General features: G+C 47.7%; 1 protein-coding gene across 1 annotated transcript; it reads right to left on the minus strand.

Moving 5' to 3' along the window:
* Positions 1-4474: 4474 nt before the first annotated feature.
* Positions 4475-8794, minus strand: LOC103650604 (transcription initiation factor TFIID subunit 8). Its single transcript, XM_008676175.4, has 2 exons — positions 7120-8794; positions 4475-5247 (listed from the first exon to the last, which is right to left on the minus strand). Exon 1 carries the CDS (start codon positions 8316-8318, stop codon positions 7206-7208), a length of 1113 nt encoding a protein of 370 aa, XP_008674397.1. The 5' UTR covers positions 8319-8794; the 3' UTR covers positions 4475-5247; positions 7120-7205.
* Between the last annotated feature and the right edge of the window lie 8643 nt (positions 8795-17437).

A 17437-nucleotide genomic window follows, 5' to 3' on the forward strand; every position in this document is an offset into this window, starting at 1 on the left:
GTTTTATAATATATACTCAAACATAATATAAGATTTTAAAAATAGGGGGAAAAGAAGTTGTAGTAATGCATGGGCACTTAACTTGTGGATGCAGACCTGTTCACACAGAGTGTTTTTGCCATTCTATCATGTAGTGTTTTGGCCATTTTGACATGAGGTGTTTTGGCCATTCGGTCACAGGCAACAACTATACTGTGTTTTGGCTTCTCCGAGATAAGTATTCCCTGTACATATTCTCTTCCATAGACCAATACTTTATCAACCTCCATTAGCTTGGCCTCTACACCAGTTGCCAAGAGTAAGCTAGATGAATCTTGTGACAAATTGTTTTGCCGAGGATACTTGAAACATCGTGGTCTGTTACACACTTAGACACTTCAAGGTTACAAGGCATTTTACTTCCTGGTTGATATTACAAGGCATTTTACTTCTTCGTTGATAAAACATACCATGCCCATCCTTGAGTCCACTCTCGCATGTACCAATGTAACATGCCCTTGATGCATATTTACAAAAAAAAATCATACAAGTAGATGCCCGTGCGTTGCTATGGTTTTTATATATCATACAAGAGAAAATATAGCCTATGGGTCTCCAGCTTCACACAATTTTGTAGGACTTTGCACTTCATGTACAGGAAGATCCTACCAATTCTGACAGTGATGCTAAGAACTCAGGTTATATTTTTTTAACTCCATTCTTGTGTTAGTATGGCCTCATTTTGTTGATTAGTCTACGTATCATTTCAATTCCTTACCAGGAAGAACCGAGTTTCCAGCAGATGAAGATGCTCATAGTGTTGGTGATTGTGTAAAGGTACCCATACAATTGCAGTTTCATATTTTTTGATGCTCTATATATCATGAATAATTGATGAGTGTTTCTCACTAATTGTATTGTTTGGGATGCCTCTTCAACATGCTCTATGAGAGCTGCCATCACCCTATGCTCCTGGTTCTTGCTGGACAACATTATTGAAAGCATTTCACAAGTATTATAAGTTTATAATTAATTTAAATCATTTATACTTGATTATTTATATGTTTTGTGATGTGATGCGAGTATTATATGCCTTAAATCTCCTTATGGATGGTGTGTTGTGGCTGCTGATTGTATAGGTATTATCTTGTTTTGTACTGTAAAGAGGTAAACAGCCATACAAGTGATGATTTGGTTGTTTGCGGTCAGCCTAAAAAAACTTTAGTAATCAATTACTTTGTGCTTGTTAAGGTTAAACATTTGGTAGGGTGCATGTATGTTTGTCTAAAAATTCTTAATATATATTTTGTTATGGTTTGTAAACATACTGCAGTAGAAATAAGCAGTCAAAGTTCATGTCAAAACGGTGCTCTTGTGACTGCAGGGAGTAGTTCATACAAAATACCACACCTGTAATTCATAAAAATTAATGATAAAGGGAGCACTATGTGTGTTTTTTGGGTATAAACATAGAGATCATAAGGCAGATCTCTTCAGAGTCCAACTTGGGTGTGGCTGATGGAAGCATCAAATTTGTTTGGTACACACCGGATGTCGTTTGGAACCCAACACATGTGTGGTCGTCCAGCTTCACACATATTTGTAGGACTTGGGTATCCGGTTGCTAGCCAAATATAACTAGCAGAATTTGCACATAAGAATTTCTCTTTGTTGGTGGATCATGTTGGGTTCATCTAAGGCTTATGAAATTTGTTTGAGTAAAACTTTAGTAGTGGTGTTGCATCTTAATAATTCAGATGATTATTATGTATGTATCCAAGAGCCCAGGAGTATTCATGCATTCATTTTCTTTCAATGTTTACTGTGTGGTTTACTGTTCGTACCTTGTTTGACTTGCTTAGGCCTAGAGACTAAGGATGCTAGGATAAATGATGTGTTCAGCTATATCCGAGACATTTCCTGAGCCCAACCGGAGGTAGCTGCAGATGTTGTCTTTTCATTTTTTTTGGGATAAAACTACCCGTATGTGTCATGTGTATAATGTACACATCAAGATTCCTCCAATTTTATAGTTTGATTGGTTATTGAAAGTATGATTATGTAATTAGATTTCACATTTGGTTCAATATTAATATGCTATCCTGGTTTAGGTCCTTGACTTGTTTTCGACCTTCTTGTGAAGCTGCCAAGCATCACTATATCATAATTTGTTCACAACAGATGATTCTTTTTTCAGGAATCCATAACAGATGATTCTGACCACAATGTTTGTTTGTCAAGGCCAGAGCTATATTACTATGAAGAACCTAAGGGGTAGGCTACCTCTCCATTTTGTCTCCCGCGCAGACGTCCCACGCCCAGCCAAAAACTAAAAAAGCAGGATGCGAGGGAATTCGATCCCGCACCCCTTAGGCAAAAGTGAGCAGCAGCTAACGCTACACCATAAGTGTGTTTGTGTCTCCCGAATTGAAGTGATAGCTTTGAGCTCTCAACCTCCCGCCGCACCCCCCAAGTTCTCAATATTGTATTTTCACAACTGCTCAGATCCAGAATTTAGTTCCCCTTGTTGCTACCCCTCAAAGAATGGTTCTTCCTATGCTTCATGAGCTTAGTTTATATTTCTTTCTACTGTGTATATGTGTTGTGGGATTACATAGGCATTCGTTTACATGGTTTTTTTTAATCTACACAATAAAAGATTAGTCTGCCTCTTGTTTTTCAGTCATATGACTAATGAGATTAAATTGTACTCCTTTTTTGACAGCTATAATTACATAGGATGGGTATGCCTTGATAGAAACATTTTTTTACCTTCAATACAGATCTTATTGCTCACATTACTGATCATTAACAACATGAGATGATTATGGCTAAAAATTTATGTCATCAAGTGAACCCCAGATACCATTGAGTTCCTAAGTTCCAGCAATGTATTTTATCAATATATTTTATTATAGTGCTTCTACATCTCAACGTATCTTATCTTTACATGTTGACTCCGTAGCAACGCACGGGCATCCACCTAGTATTACAATATGGTTGGTCAATCTCTACCCATCAAGGTCCCCGAATTTATTCATTTTAGCCTTTTTTTACGAAGAAATTTCACATTTAGACCCCTGTAGGAACAATTCCCAAATTTGGACACTTTCTTCGGCGCCATGAGCCGTGGCATCAAGGTAACATGTCTCGGCGCCACAGATCTTGGCGCTGAGATGCTAGCCCCGGTGGCGTAGACGGATCGAGTTGACAGCTCACGTGGCAGACCTCGGCGCCGTAGATCTTGGCGTCGAGGTCTGTTATATAGACTAGCGTGTGTTTTCCTATTCCCCACGCTCGGATCGGGTCATAGACTATAGGAGGGTAGACTGGGGTCGCTGACTCGCTGGTGCTGGTGCCAGTGCTGTAGTGGTCGTGGACGTGGCTCGCGCTGGGACCTGTCGTGCCAAGCTGCTCTCCCTCCTGCGCTGCACATATGCAAGCAAAGAAAGGTTGTGGCGCGACGCGTCTAGTAGAGGAAAGGCTACATGATCGACTTGTGACTCACAATTGACTAGACAATGTCAGCCGCTGGAACGAAAGCAAGCGATGGTGTGCCTAGTATGCAAGCGATGAAGTGTCAGCCGCGGGAACAAAAGGAATTGACTAGACCTGTGACTCATTGGATATTTAATGTGTTTGGTTTGAGGTTAAAGTGGGATGAGGTGGGATGACACCGTCTCCTTAATTTTTTGGGATCACGTAGCCACCAAAAATTACTCTGGTGTTTACATCACCCAAAACCCCTACGTGACTCTCATCCAAACATTATAGAAAATGTGGCCGCTTCATTCCTCCATGTACATTCAACCAAACACACCCTAAATGTTATAAGTGCCCTTCTTGCCGACGTGGTGCTTGGGAGCCCACACATGCATGATCGTGCCCGGCTACGACTCGATCTCGATGGGACGAAGCCCTGCCATTTTCATCAACCGTGACAACACCGGCTTCTACGCGTATGTAGCTTTGTATCGTTGTTCTCTCTTCTCGGTCGCAGTGTCACACATCCTAGCTCGGCGTCAAGATGTGTGGCGCCGAGCTAGGTGTCACGACTCACGTCGGTTGCCACCTCGACCAGTGTCACACATCCTAGCTCGGTGTCAAGATGTGTGGCGCCGAGCTAGGTGTCACGACTCACGTCGGTTGCCACCTCGACCCGTCCATGCCAGCGGAGCAGACACCTTGGCGCCGAGCTGTGTTACATCGACGGCATGGCTCATGGCGCAGAGAAAAGGGTCCAAATATAGAATTAGTTCCTCCAGGGGTCTAAATGAGAAATTTCTTTGTAAAAATGGCTAAAATGTAAAAATTTTGGTCAAGGTCCATTTCCATAGAAGGCAGTCAATATGGTGCCGATTTCGAAAAAGAGCATAAGATCTATAGCTCGTCCTGAACACGAAAGAAACAATTTACAGCGTCAGGAACCATTTTCTTGTGCTCTCTGTCACTGATCTAGTCGCGTTTACGCAGAGACAGACAGGTCCACAAGATCCAGAAACACATCTGCACGCTGCCATTCAAGATCTTCACACAAAATATCCACGGGAATACACAAGCTCCATACACACAACAAGCCAGCATGCTATCTCTCAAGATCTTCACACTCCACGCAAACACACAGACTAATGTACAAGCTCCAGACACATTTCAACACGCGCCTTCTTAAATATCTGAAAGTTCATTCAGGAATGCTCAGGTTAGACTTGGGTGGGGGGGGGGGGGGGGGGGGGTCATACTACAGTCCCAATCTCCAACTATGAAGCACGACATCAACTAGAAACAACCAATCCTCGTAGACAAGTCCATCAGATATCTGGAAAGTGTTTTTGTCCCAAACACAGCAATAGTGTGGGGGGTCTTATTGCAGTATTAGACCAACATACTGCACACAGAAGCTGGCTCTTTAGAGTAACCCACTAGGTATATCAACCCTGTCTGTGGCCAGTCTTGGTCAGAAGAATAAAGTTAGCTTTTGTACAAACATCTCTATCCAATACAGCTACAAAAATGTAACTCTAGAGCATCATTCCTTTGGATGCCATGTCTGCGGAGGAACCACGGCCTAACAAATCAGCTCCCTTTGAAACAACCCACTAACACTTACATATAAAATACCAGCAGAAGCATGTTTCAATGCAGTGAGATTGTTGAACTACAGTTACAGCACTGCTGAATTATCAACGCCTGGTGATTCGAGGAAAATGTAAAGTCGGGAGATGGGTGCAGGTTAAGCTTCTGAGGAAGGTTGCATCACAGACACATGGCCTGCAGAAATCACCAAACCTCGTGTCAGAATAATAATTTATTGAAATGCTAATTTACCGCAATATTAAAGAACAGAATGTCATCAAAGAATAAATAATTCCTACTAGAAGGTAGATCCATTCAGTAAAGTAAACTTCGGGTGTTGAAAAGGCAATAACAGTATGATGGTGTATTGGTTTGGTGTCCTTAACTATTACCAAATCTGCTGTGAACTACTCTCAGCTTTGGACTTTTTAACTGCTGCAGTAGAATCACTAAATGCTGTACCAGGTGCTATATCTACTTTAAAAAAAACATGGCGCCCATATAGACTATAGTTGCCAGTGATCAATATGATGTGTTACTTCTTCAACAGAGAGATTTCTACGTTTAAGGAATGACGTTACATTAGCTATATTATCATGTCTTCATGGAAACTTGTATTATTCTCTTACGTTAACAAATCAGCACAGAAGTGCATAGCACAATGTAACTATATGTTTGGAAACGCCCTGGAGGCATTACATCTCAAATAGTAATATGGATTCTTGAATCCTGCATACTTTTTAAGAGGCAGCAACAAAACACAATAGAGAATACATGTCATGGCATATTATTTTCTCTCCCATCTTATGAAACTATATCTCGTTTCTTCTATAGAGAAAGAAAAGATACATATGTCACAGTATGGCTTACAAAACAAGGTAACCAAAGATTGTATCTTGTTTCTCTTATTTGGAGAGAAGATAGCTATGTCCCCATCTCATATTCTCACTTAGAAAACAAGCTAAGTAGGTAACCAAACACTAAAATTGGCATTTCCACCAAACAAAGTTATCGTATCTAAAAGAGCAACATATGAAGCCATAATGCAGAGTTGCTCAATAGGAATAATATGGAGGGCACAAAAATAGAAATCTAGTTACAAGCAAAGTCATAAAGGGGGTGTTTGGTTTGAGGAATCACTTCATCCAAAATGTGATGATGCATCATGAGTCCATTCCTCAAATTTGGTGGGATGACCTCATTCCTCATATTAGTACTAACTAAATAACTATAAAGAATGAGGTGATGATGGATCAACTCAATCCATTCCACAAACCAAACAAAAAAGTGAGGAGTGAGAAGACGATAGACTAGATCATTCCTCAAACCAAACAGCTTAAAAGTTCCTGGTGACAGAGGTTACAAGCATGTGAAAGGACATAGGCAAGGAAATACCTACTTTACAGGCAAACTTCTTGTTGTGTTGCCATATCTCCAGCATACCATAAACACTCTAATAAAGTCCTAGGCACTAGATTGGAGGGGTGGGTGCAGGATAGTCATAATACCGAACTTACAGATTTTTTTTCTAGACTGATAGCCTAATTCCAAGTAGTTGGTTAAGCAAACTATTCTCTCTTTTAGGTGCACATCCAGATTTAGTTTTCTCTTAAGAGTCCTAACACAGAACTAGTATATCCTGCTCACTGTCCTTTGCATACATGAAATAGTGACTGCACGCAATACAATCGATTCCAGCTTCAATGGAAACATTTAGGCATAAAACCATGTATGATTATTGTCCAATGGTAGATCAATTGCTAATAATACTGAGCAGAGCAAGCCTACCAAAAAGGTAAGTTTTAAATTCCAGATTTTCTACCATCCAAGACTAATCAAAGTAGCTACAGCTAACGGATAGATGCATAGATGTTTTGTAGAGCTCTGTATCATTGTCCTAAATAAGCAATAAACAAATATACACTAAGACATTGCCCAGCTAAATTTGGCAAATTGTTCCACCATTTTGATGCACACAGGATTTTCAACTACATGGGTTTCATCCGCATGGGCCTCTAGAGCATTTGACAGCATAGACCAATGAGTTACCACAAGATAAATGTTTACCTCAAGATTCTAGAAACTGAAGTTCCATGATCACAACAACACGATGCGACTCCACTATTAGTACCAGACTTCCTCCATAAACAACTTTAGAGCTGAGGAAGTTCTTGTGGGTTCTCCATTGATGCCCTTAATATCATGCCCGCTCTCCGCTTCTTATCATCCTTTGTTTCCTCTTTCAAGAAGAAAAGATCATCCCTCAGATCCAGGGCTCTTGAATTCTGAGCTGCTGCTAATGACTTATTACTAAATCCAATCTTAAGATGAACTGGAGCCCTCTCTTTTGGAACAATGTTCCTTTGATTTTGATCCAACCCAGCACTAGCATCAATCTCCCTGATGGTTCTAGCTTGAATAGCTGGTGCAAATGCCTCAAGGACAGAGAATTTCTTCTTTTCCGGAGGCATATCAACCTCTGATACATCCTTCTGTCCAGGTAACAATGCTGGCTCAAGAAATGGATTTCTCTTCGTCCCAGCTGCCTGTATCTCCTTCCCCTTCAGCGCATTATCATGTGCCACAGCTGGACGAAACCTATCCGCACCAGCCATAGCCAGCCTTCGCTGCAGGCTGAGCAGGGACTTCTCAGCTTTCCTTCGTTGCCGCACCTGCTCCACTTTGTCAACCCTGTCCTTGGTCGCCGGCGGCTCAACCCACACCTCCGTCGTCACATAGGTGTGCGGATCTGGGAAAGCAGGCAGCCACTCCGGCACGTGCTTCATCCCAGTCTCCCTCCCAGTCACAGTGAAGCTGGCAGAAGGCTGCGGCTCCACGCGCTGGATGGGGAACCTAGGCAGCGGCCGCGCGAACGGCACCTCGTCCTTGGAATGGACAAACGCCATGAGGTCCTTGACGACGCCAGAGCCGACGAGGCAGTGGCCCGTGGTTGCCGCGCCAGCGAAACCATACGTGTCGGCGCCGACCTCCTCGAGCGCCTGGATGACGTCTAGCTCATTAGCGTGCGCGCGGCCGGCGAGGTTGGCGTGGAAGGCGGCAGACCGGCCCAGGTGGGTGATATAGCGCAGGACGGTGTCGACGACCGCGTCCACCGCGGAGCGGTGCGCGCAATCGAACCCCGCGGCCTGCAGTGCCTGCGCCACCGCGGCCCGCGCCACCGCCCGCCCGAACTCGTCCCGGCTGCTGCCGCCGCCTCCGTTCATATCTCCGCTGCTTCTCCTCTCCCCCGCTTTCCAGCCACCCATGCCACCGAGGCGCCGAGCAGCTCGCCGGCGCGGGTTTCAGATACGGACGGCGCTAGGATTCAGATCCCTCCGACCACGCCACCGCCCAGCACGAATCGATTACTCAGGCTCAGCGACGCAGCGAATCGAGCTCCGCCAAGCAAACTCATAAGAAGAGATCTTGATTTGAGTTCGCGTGCCTCGATGAATTTAGCACCAATTAGCAAGTCATCTAGGAGTAAATTTTGATTTCATGAGATTTCTGCCAATTATTACCAGTTTTAATATTGGACTTCCTCCGTTTACCACTTCAAAGATTGGATCCACTATCTTTCTAAGGCAGAAATTTAGAATTTTACCCATTATAAGAAGTTGGCTTTGTACTTCACCATTATTAACCATTAGCGGGTAATAATGTTACGATTCTAGAGAGGGGAGAGGGTCGACGACGACGACAGCGTAAGAGGAGGGATTGGCGGCAATGGAGGCATGAGTAAGGTTAGGGGGCGGCGTAGACGCGCGGAGGGAGAGGCTAGGACCATAGGGTCAAGGGGATAGAATGATGTATGATAAATGATCTAAATAATATTGTTTGTTAGATTTAAGTAAGATAGAGAGTTACCCGGCGATTTGAATCATTGGTTTTGATGGTGTGTTAAGTATGGATGCAATTTGTTTGGTGGATTCAGTAGATGTTATAGGTGTACATGTGATTTAGTTAAATGGGTTTTTGTAAAGTTTAAACTAGTGAATTATATAGTGGTATAGATTTTGATGGATTTCATCTGAATGTCATTATGAAACATGTCACACATGCTATAATGCTATTTCGTCATTTAATAAAACGAAAAAAATGATTGAATACAATTTTGTACCCTATTTTTCCTCATGTGTCTGAGGCCGCTGATAGGGGGGCTTAACGTTGACCGTTGGAGCTCGACGTTCTACTTGACGACACTAAAATATCTCCACAAGCGACATCGTGTAGTTGCACTACACGTCGCCAGTGGCTTTCTCGAGGAGGATCAAGAAGCAGAGCAACACCCTTGACTCCATGGTATGTTTCACGTCTCGCAACTTCAGAAGTGTCTTCGTGTGCCAACCGAAGTCGTAGAAGTGGATGCTCTTGACCTTCAACCAAGCCTTGTCTATGTGGAACAACATTTGTGTGTTCTTGAGAAGGCCGAGAACAATGTCAAGGGAAAGAAAGTAAAGCTTGTGAAGATTCCGTGGGAGAACCATACCGAGGAAGAAGCGACATGGGATCCTAAGGATGTGATGCACGAGCAATATCTGGAAATCTTTTCACTTGAGTAAGTTATCTTTCCAACTATTCCAACCCCCACTGGCTATTTGAAGTTCCTTGTCTACTCTTGTGTATATGTGTATACAAAATTTATTGCAAGATTTGAGATAGCTTTTCCCTTCCCACCTTTCTTGTTGGAAGTTTCAAGGAATATTCATGGTGTCAAGGTGAATATGTCCTTCTCTAGTCCAATAAGTTTTAACAATTAACATGATCAAATGCATATAAAATATGTATGATACAAATCAATCCAAGTTCCGTAAATCTAAGACATTTAGCTCACTACGTAGCTCACAAAACCTCCTATCATCTAAGGGCTTGGTGAAGATATCGACTAGCTGGTGATCGGTGCTAACATGGCTTATATTGATATCTCCCCTTTGCTGGTGGTATCTTACGAAGTGATGCCGGATGTCTATGTGCTTTTGTGCAGCTGTGTTCAACAGAATTATCCGCCAAACGGATTGCACTCTCATTATCACATAGGAGTGGGACTTTGCTCAGATTGTAGCCAAAGTCTTTTAGAGTTTGTCTCATCCAAAGTAATTGCACGCAACATTGTCCTGCGGCAATGTACTCAGCCTCGACGGTGGATAGGGCAACGAAATTTTACTTCATCTATATTGCTTCGAAATAGTTTAATAAAAAAATTGAAACGAGCTAAAAATGTGAGCTTAGTTTGCTTGTCAAGTTATTTAATGTAGTATCCACTAAAAATAAACCTTGTTATTGTTTGCTAAGTAATCATTCCATGATGTGTGTTACTTGCCTTCTAAATAATTAAAAGTAAGGACAATGGAAGAATAGTTATACTTAGCAACAAAGAAAATAACCTACCCCATGAAAATAGCTTCCTTGCTATGTGAAAATAACCTTGTTGTTATAAGAATGACTATTCAATCTTGTGTGAATTATGTTTGGATATATTACCTCTTGAAGCTGGCAAATGTGTGATGAAAAGTGTATTACTCACTAGTTGAGTGCACCTCTTTTCATATAATGTTGATGTGACGATTTATTTACAAGTTCTTTCATCATTCATACTCATGAGCATTTGCACATATGTTTCCTTCTAATTCATGCATTCATTCATTAAAGAGTGACATTTCGGAGACCAAAACCAACGAGCCTCCTCCTAAAACTAGTGTGTTAGAGGAATCAACTCAAGCACCAGGCAAGCAGCTAAGCATGTTTAATTTCCTAAGTTTTGCACATTTAATATGTTATGGTTTATATTATGGGTTGCATATGATTATGTTTTGTATATCTATGGAAGTAACTTATTCATGCTTTTACTTTTCTTGATTAGTTGGGGTAATTACTCTAAAATCTTGTTGAAAGTTGCCTAGAGGGGGGGGGTGAATAGGCAAGTTAAAACTTTTTCAACAAAACTAGAAACGAACTAGGTAAAACCGGTTCAACCGGTTTGCACGAGCTCAACTAAAGAATGAGATATAAAACTGAATTAATCTCGAAATTCACCCAGTTAACTTTGGAAATGAGATGTTCTAAATGATCCACAGGGCTCAAGGTAGTAGATTTGAGAAGGGCACTTCTCAAAATCCACACACCAAAAAGATATAAACAAATCTTCCACGCAATGGTGAGAGAACGAAGAACACAAACAAACACAATGAGCAAGAACACAAGAGATACAAGATTTATCCCAAGGTTCAGTCACACCACCAAGGTGCCCTACTTCCTCGTTGAGGCGCCCACAAAGAGGCGGGTCTCTTTCAACCCTAATCCTCCCTTTGCCTACCACAAAGGTCAAGCCCACACAATAATCTTTGCTCAAACGAGCGGGTAATACAAACCTTCTTGTGGTCTTCCACAAGATTTGAAGACTCACAAGAGACACCTAGTCGTCTAAGAGCTAGAAGCTCCAAGGGTAATGAATCCACAAAGAACTCGATGTAGTACCAAAGCTCGAATCAAGAAGAACAAGAAGGATTTGGAGATGAAGCACAAAATCGCAGCTCTTCAATCTCACTCAAAGATTTCTCTCCAAAGATTTGAAATGGGAGAGGCAAGAGGTGTGTGAGAGAGAGTGGGAGGTGTTTCTCAGGTTGGGAATGGAGTCCAAGTCATGCTCTTCTATGAGGGAGAGAGGTAGGAGTGAGTATAAATAGGTGGGGCTCCAAAACTAGCCGTTTTTTACTTTTCTGCTCAAAAACCGGTTGAACCGGTCCCAAAATCGATTGAACCGGTTTTCAAAAAGCTGCGCACAGCTTTTTGGCTGACACAGCAAGCTGGCAGCAAAAAGTGAACAGTGCAAAAACCGGTTGAACCGGTTTTAAAACTGGTTGAACCGGTTTCCACCAGACAAAAACCGGTTGAGTGTCCGGTTGAGTGTCCGGCTGAACCAGTATTTTCTAGAGAGCAATTTTGGCCAAGATAGACTTAAAAAGGTTGTACTATATACTTTCACTAAGGATTAACAAGGGTAAAATGGAAGTTTTAGATCAAGGATTTTGAGCTTTAGTACCAACACCAACCTTCTTTATGGATCCCCCTTGATAGTACGACGATTCCTATACTCAAGTTAAATAAAATATAATTAGGTAAACTCCTTGAGTCATTGGTGTCTCAAGTGTGATTTCTCCATGGTGTTGCTTCATAAGGATCACAAACATCTTTGTCTCACCTTTTGAAGCAAACACAAATCGAGCCAGTGACTTGTGCCATTTCACCATATATGAGTTCAAATCATGGCTTCAAGTCACCTTACCGATGCATCAACATGTTGTAACTCTTTATAGCTGATTAGTTCATCGACTTAGTGCAAGTACTCTCTTCTTCACCTTAGCCATGGTACCTCGGTCTACAAGCCGTCGCTTGGCCTTCACCTTCGCTTAGTTTCTCGAAGCCCTTTCCTTGCTATCTTCACCCTATCAAGCCATTCTTGAGTCACATCCTATTGAGCATACATTGAGAGAATCATTTCTTCAATATTGTGAACCTTGCTTGAATGTCATCTAGGTATAACTGCTAAGATCAATCAAGCTCTAAGCTCTAGTTTGATTCTCATATTGTCGGCGTTTCGAACCCGGGGGGTCCCTGGACCGACGAGTAAATTATCGCCGCGTGCCCCAGCCCAGATGGGTCAGCGCGAGACGGAGCGCGAAGGGGGGAAGAAGCCGGAGGGAGACGGGCGTGAGAGGTGGAATCCCGCGGCCTTCGTGTTTGTCCCGCGCCCAGGTCGGGTGCGCTTGCAGTAGGGGGTTACAAGCGTCCACGCGGGGGGGAGCGAGCGGCCTCACGCGAGCGCCGTCCCGTCCTTCTCCGCGCGGCCAACCCTCGTAAGAGGGCCCTGGTCCTTCCTTTTATAGGCGCAAGGAAAGGATCCAGGTGTACAATGGGGGGTGTAGCAGTGTGCTAACGTGTCTAGCGGAGGAGAGCTAGCGCCCTAAGTACATGCCATTGTGCCAGCCGGAGAGGTTTTGGCACCCGGTTCGTGTGGTGTCGTGGCCGTCGGAGGAGCGCTGGAGCCTGACGGAAGGACAGCTGTCGGGGCTGTCGAGTCCTTGCTAACGTCCTCTTGCTTCCGTAAGGGGGCTGAGAGCCGCTGTCGTCATAGAGCGTGTGGGGCGCCATCATTGCTCGTATAGTGGAGCGAGCCAGATGGGACGCCGGTCTTGTTCCCCATAGCCTGAGTCAGCTTGGGGCAGGGTAATGATGGCGCCTCCTGTTGACGTGGTCGGTCCGTGCCCTGGGTTGGGCGAGGTGGAGGCTCCTCCTAGGTCGAGGTCGAGTCTGTCTTTCGAGGCCAAGGTCGAGTCCGAGCCCCTGGGTCGGGTGAGGCGGAGACCATTGGCTGAGGCCAGGGCTGAGTCCGAGCCCTGGGGTCGGGCGAAGCGGAGTTCGTTGTCCTTCGGGGCTGAGCCCGAGTCCGAGCCCTGGGGTCGGGCGAAGCGGAGTTCGTCGTCTTCCGGGGCTGAGCCCGAGTCCGAGCCCTGGGGTCGGGCGGAGCGGAGTTCGTCGTCTTCCGGGGCTGAGCCCGAGTCCGAGCCCTGTGGTCGGGCAAAGCGGAGTTTCCCATAGCGCCTGGGGCCGGGCTTGGCTGTCGTCAGCCTCACTCTGTCGTGTGGCACAGCAGTCGGAGCGACACAGGCGACGCTGTCCTCTTGTCAGACGGGTCAGTGGAGCGGCAAAGTGACTACGGTCACTTCGGCTCTGTCAACTGGAGGGCACGCGTCAAGATAAAGGTGTCAGGCCACCTTTGCATTAAATGCCCCTGCGATTTGGTCAGTTGGCGTGGCGATTTGGCCAAGGTTGCTTCTTGGTGAAGACTGGGCCTCGGGCGAGCCGAAGGTGTGTCCGTTGCTGGAGGGGGTCCTCGGGCGAGACGTAGATCCTCCGGGGTCGGCTACCCTTGCCCGAGGCTGGGCTCGGGCGAGGCGTGATCGCATCCCTCGAATGGACCGATCCTTGACCTAATCGCACCCATCAGGCCTTTGCAGCTTTGTGCTGATGGGGGTTACCAGCTGAGATTTAGGAGCCTTGAGGGTACCCCTAATTATGGTCCCCAACAGTAGCCCCCGAGCCTCGAAGGGAGTGTTAATACTCGCTTGGAGGCTTTTGTCGCACTTTTTTGCAAGGGGACCAGCCTTTCTCGGTTGCGTTTTGTTCCGGTGGGTGCGCGCGAGCGCACCCGCCGGGTGTAGCCCCCGAGGCCTCGGAGGAGTGGTTTGACTCCTCCGAGGTCTTAATGCCTCGCGCAATGCTTCGGCTGGTCTGGTTGTTCCCTCATCCGAGCTGGCCGTAGCCCGGGTGCACGGTTGGGTCCCAAGTTCTCGGGCTGGTATGTTGACGCTGTCAACGGTTTGGCCGGAGCCGGGTATGCGAGAGCAGCCCCCGAGCCTCTGCCCCTCGGCGAGAGGACGGTCAAGGACAGACTCGACTTTTTACATACGCCCCTGTGTCGCCTTTCCGCAAGGAGGAGGGGGGAAAGCGCCATGTTGCCCTTGGAGGGCGCCAAACATGGTGTCTCCAGTGAGCTGCTGACGGGTAATCCGAGTGGACGCCCGTGCCCCATTTGTTAGGGGTCGGCTAGAGGCCCGGAGGCGCGCTCCAAAAGTACCTGCAGGTGATCTGCCGAACCCGGTCCCCTTTCGACGGGGTCCGAGGGCTCGATGCCTCCCTTTGATGGGATTCTGTTACAAGATTGTTCCCGCTGGTCTCGGAAATGTCCTAGGGTACCTCGGGGGCATAGCCCGAGCCTTGGTTATGTATCGAACGTACCCAGGGTCATCCCTCGCTCTGTGTCTAAGGCGGCTGTGAACCCTTCGAGGGCCAGCCTACGAACCCCTGATCAGTAGTGGGCGCGGAGCCCGAGTGGCCTGAGGCGGCCGTTGAACCCTTCAGAGGGGCCGGCCTTCGAACCTCTGACCAGTAGTGGGCGTGGAGCCCAAGCGCTCTGAGGCGGCTGTTGAACCCCTCCGAGGGACCAGCCTTTCTCGGGGTCCGTTTCCTTCGTGGAGAAGGATCCCTTTTCGGGGTATCCCCCTTTCCCGGTCCTTGTTGTAAGAGAGAGAAAGAGGAAAAAAAGGGAAAGAATACGAAATCGGGATGACGTGGCGCACCTTTTTGACGCGGTCATTATGGCGAAGGTGAAGCGTCGCTCGCTTCTCCTGCCAGAGGTGCCGCCTGTCCCGCCGCGGAGTTAATGCGACGGGGCGGGTGGTTCGCGGGGCAGCCGTTGCGCGTGCGCGAGCCGTTCGAGGAACAGAACACGGGCGCGTCGTCTTCGCGCCGTGAGAGAGGGTTCTCTCGCTGTCCCACGAGGTGACGTGAGCTTGGCCGACGACGTGACCGCTGCTTCTGCCCGCCTGCCACCGCCATTACTGCCGGCCCAATTTTGGCCGCATCAACCGTCGTGCCCCCTCCCGCGGCCGATTGGCCCATGACCGATGCGCCTGGCTGGCACTGTTGGGTCGTACGCAGGGTTGCCTCGAGTCGCGGTACTGGTTCCGCAGTCGAGGAGGCGTGGCAGTGGCGCGAGCGGCGGTGCAGTTGCTCGCACGTAGCAACCGGCGCGCCGGTTGCACGACGTGTGGGCCTGGGCCTCCATGCTGGGCGCGTTGGAGTCGAAGGGGTGCGCCCACCTGGCGCGGTTGCATGCCGACTGCGTGGCTGTCCGCCCTTTCACCCGCTGGTCTGGGCGAAAGTGGAGGAATGCTTGTAACTGCTGGGCAGTTGCATGCACCGCGCGTGGCAGTTTGGCTTCTTCTGCTCTGGGCCAGCCTGCATGATGCGTGGGACCTAGCCCCCGCGCCGTAGGGGGAGGACCTTGGAGCGTGTTGGAGAAGACTCAGCCCGCGACGGCTGGGGACGCAAGTAGGGAGAGTTGCCTTTAAAAGGAGGGTGACCCCCTTGAAAGGCGACCATGTCTTCGTGTTCCCTTATGCATCGTGTCTTTCCACCTTCCGAGCCCCCGGATGGGGAACACCCGCAATCCTTCCGCCTTGTCATTGGAGGAACGCAACTTCGTGGAAGTTGGTACCTTTCAGCCATCGTTCGGCTTCAAGGATTTTCATCACGCGGCCCGGCTGCATCCCCTCGCCGGTGGTCACCCAAGACGGTGACCACCAGCCCCTGGATGGGGAGAAGCAAGCCGGGCTGCGATCTTGGTCCCGCCCTCAGCTTCAAGGATGTTCATCATCCTTGCTGGGGCGGAGAGCGAGGCGAGCCAGGGCTCTACCTCCCGCACGGGTCGGCTGGCCCCCTCCTCTTCCAGCTTCTGGTGGTGGAAACCATCCTCCAGCTCTACGGAGGAGGCGTCCTCCAGCCATGCCGGGGAAGGCGAACTGTTGCTGCCCAGCAAGGACGGGAGCGAGGACCTGTCGGTGCGCTTTGGAGCGGCCCGCGTTTGCCGGTGCGGCGTTGGTGAAGAGGCGGACGCCGCACGGCTCTTTGGCTTTGATGTCTGGTTCGCGTCCCTTGAGCGGGGACGCGAACGAGAGCCTTCCGGTGGCCGCGTCCGTCCTGGGACCATAGCTGCTGCTGCAGAGGTCGTTGGCGGGTCGCCCGGAACTTGTCGCCCCACAGGCTCCCCGGTGTGGAGGTTGTTCATACCCGCGGGGACGGAACCGGAGTTCCGTTTGTGATGGCACCTTGAATGCTGGTGTTTTGTTCATTGCGGCTGTCGGGGCCTGAACATGTATGTATTTTTGGCACGAAGCTGTGTTTTTTCCTCATTTCGAGCACTAAGACTCGCATGTCGGCTATCTGAACCACTTCACCAAGCGTGAGTTGCCTCGTGCAAAGGTGACGGGTGAGGTATCCGTATCCCGGAGGCATAGGAGTCCCTCGGCTCGGTCGGCCTTGCTGTCCGAGGCTTCTCTCGCTTAGTCAAATGAACCCTCGGCTGCTCTTCGATGAGCCGAAGCCGAAGGTAGCGGCGTCAGCACGGACAGAGGCAGAGTTGGCTTCAAAAAGAAGATTTGGTCGGCCGGAGCCTGGCCGGGTCGTCCACTGGCGGGACCGACGCCGGAGTTGAGTTGCTGAGGCCACAAACCGAGCTGATGTCCTTGGGGGACAGCTGGTTGAGGCTTTGAGGTGACCGGCTGAGCCGTCTGCTCGAGCCGGATTCCTGGAGAAGACCCTGGCGGCGATGGCCCGGGCGTGGTGCTGTTGTCGTCCTTCGGGGTGGAGATCCTCCGACCGCGTCGCCGTCCGAGGCTAGGTTGGACCTCGCTGAAGGTGTAGTTGACGCCGAGGGTGCTGCTGCTCCCTTCAATTGTCAAGATCCGAGCCTGCAGGATCAGATTATCTTGAAGTGTGTGTTTTCTGCGGCCGCCGAGGCCCAAACACACCATCGTCGTGTTGTAAA

This window comes from Zea mays, chromosome 3 (genome assembly GCF_902167145.1).
Source record: "Zea mays cultivar B73 chromosome 3, Zm-B73-REFERENCE-NAM-5.0, whole genome shotgun sequence".
In the NCBI taxonomy this organism is placed as follows: domain Eukaryota; kingdom Viridiplantae; phylum Streptophyta; class Magnoliopsida; order Poales; family Poaceae; genus Zea; species Zea mays.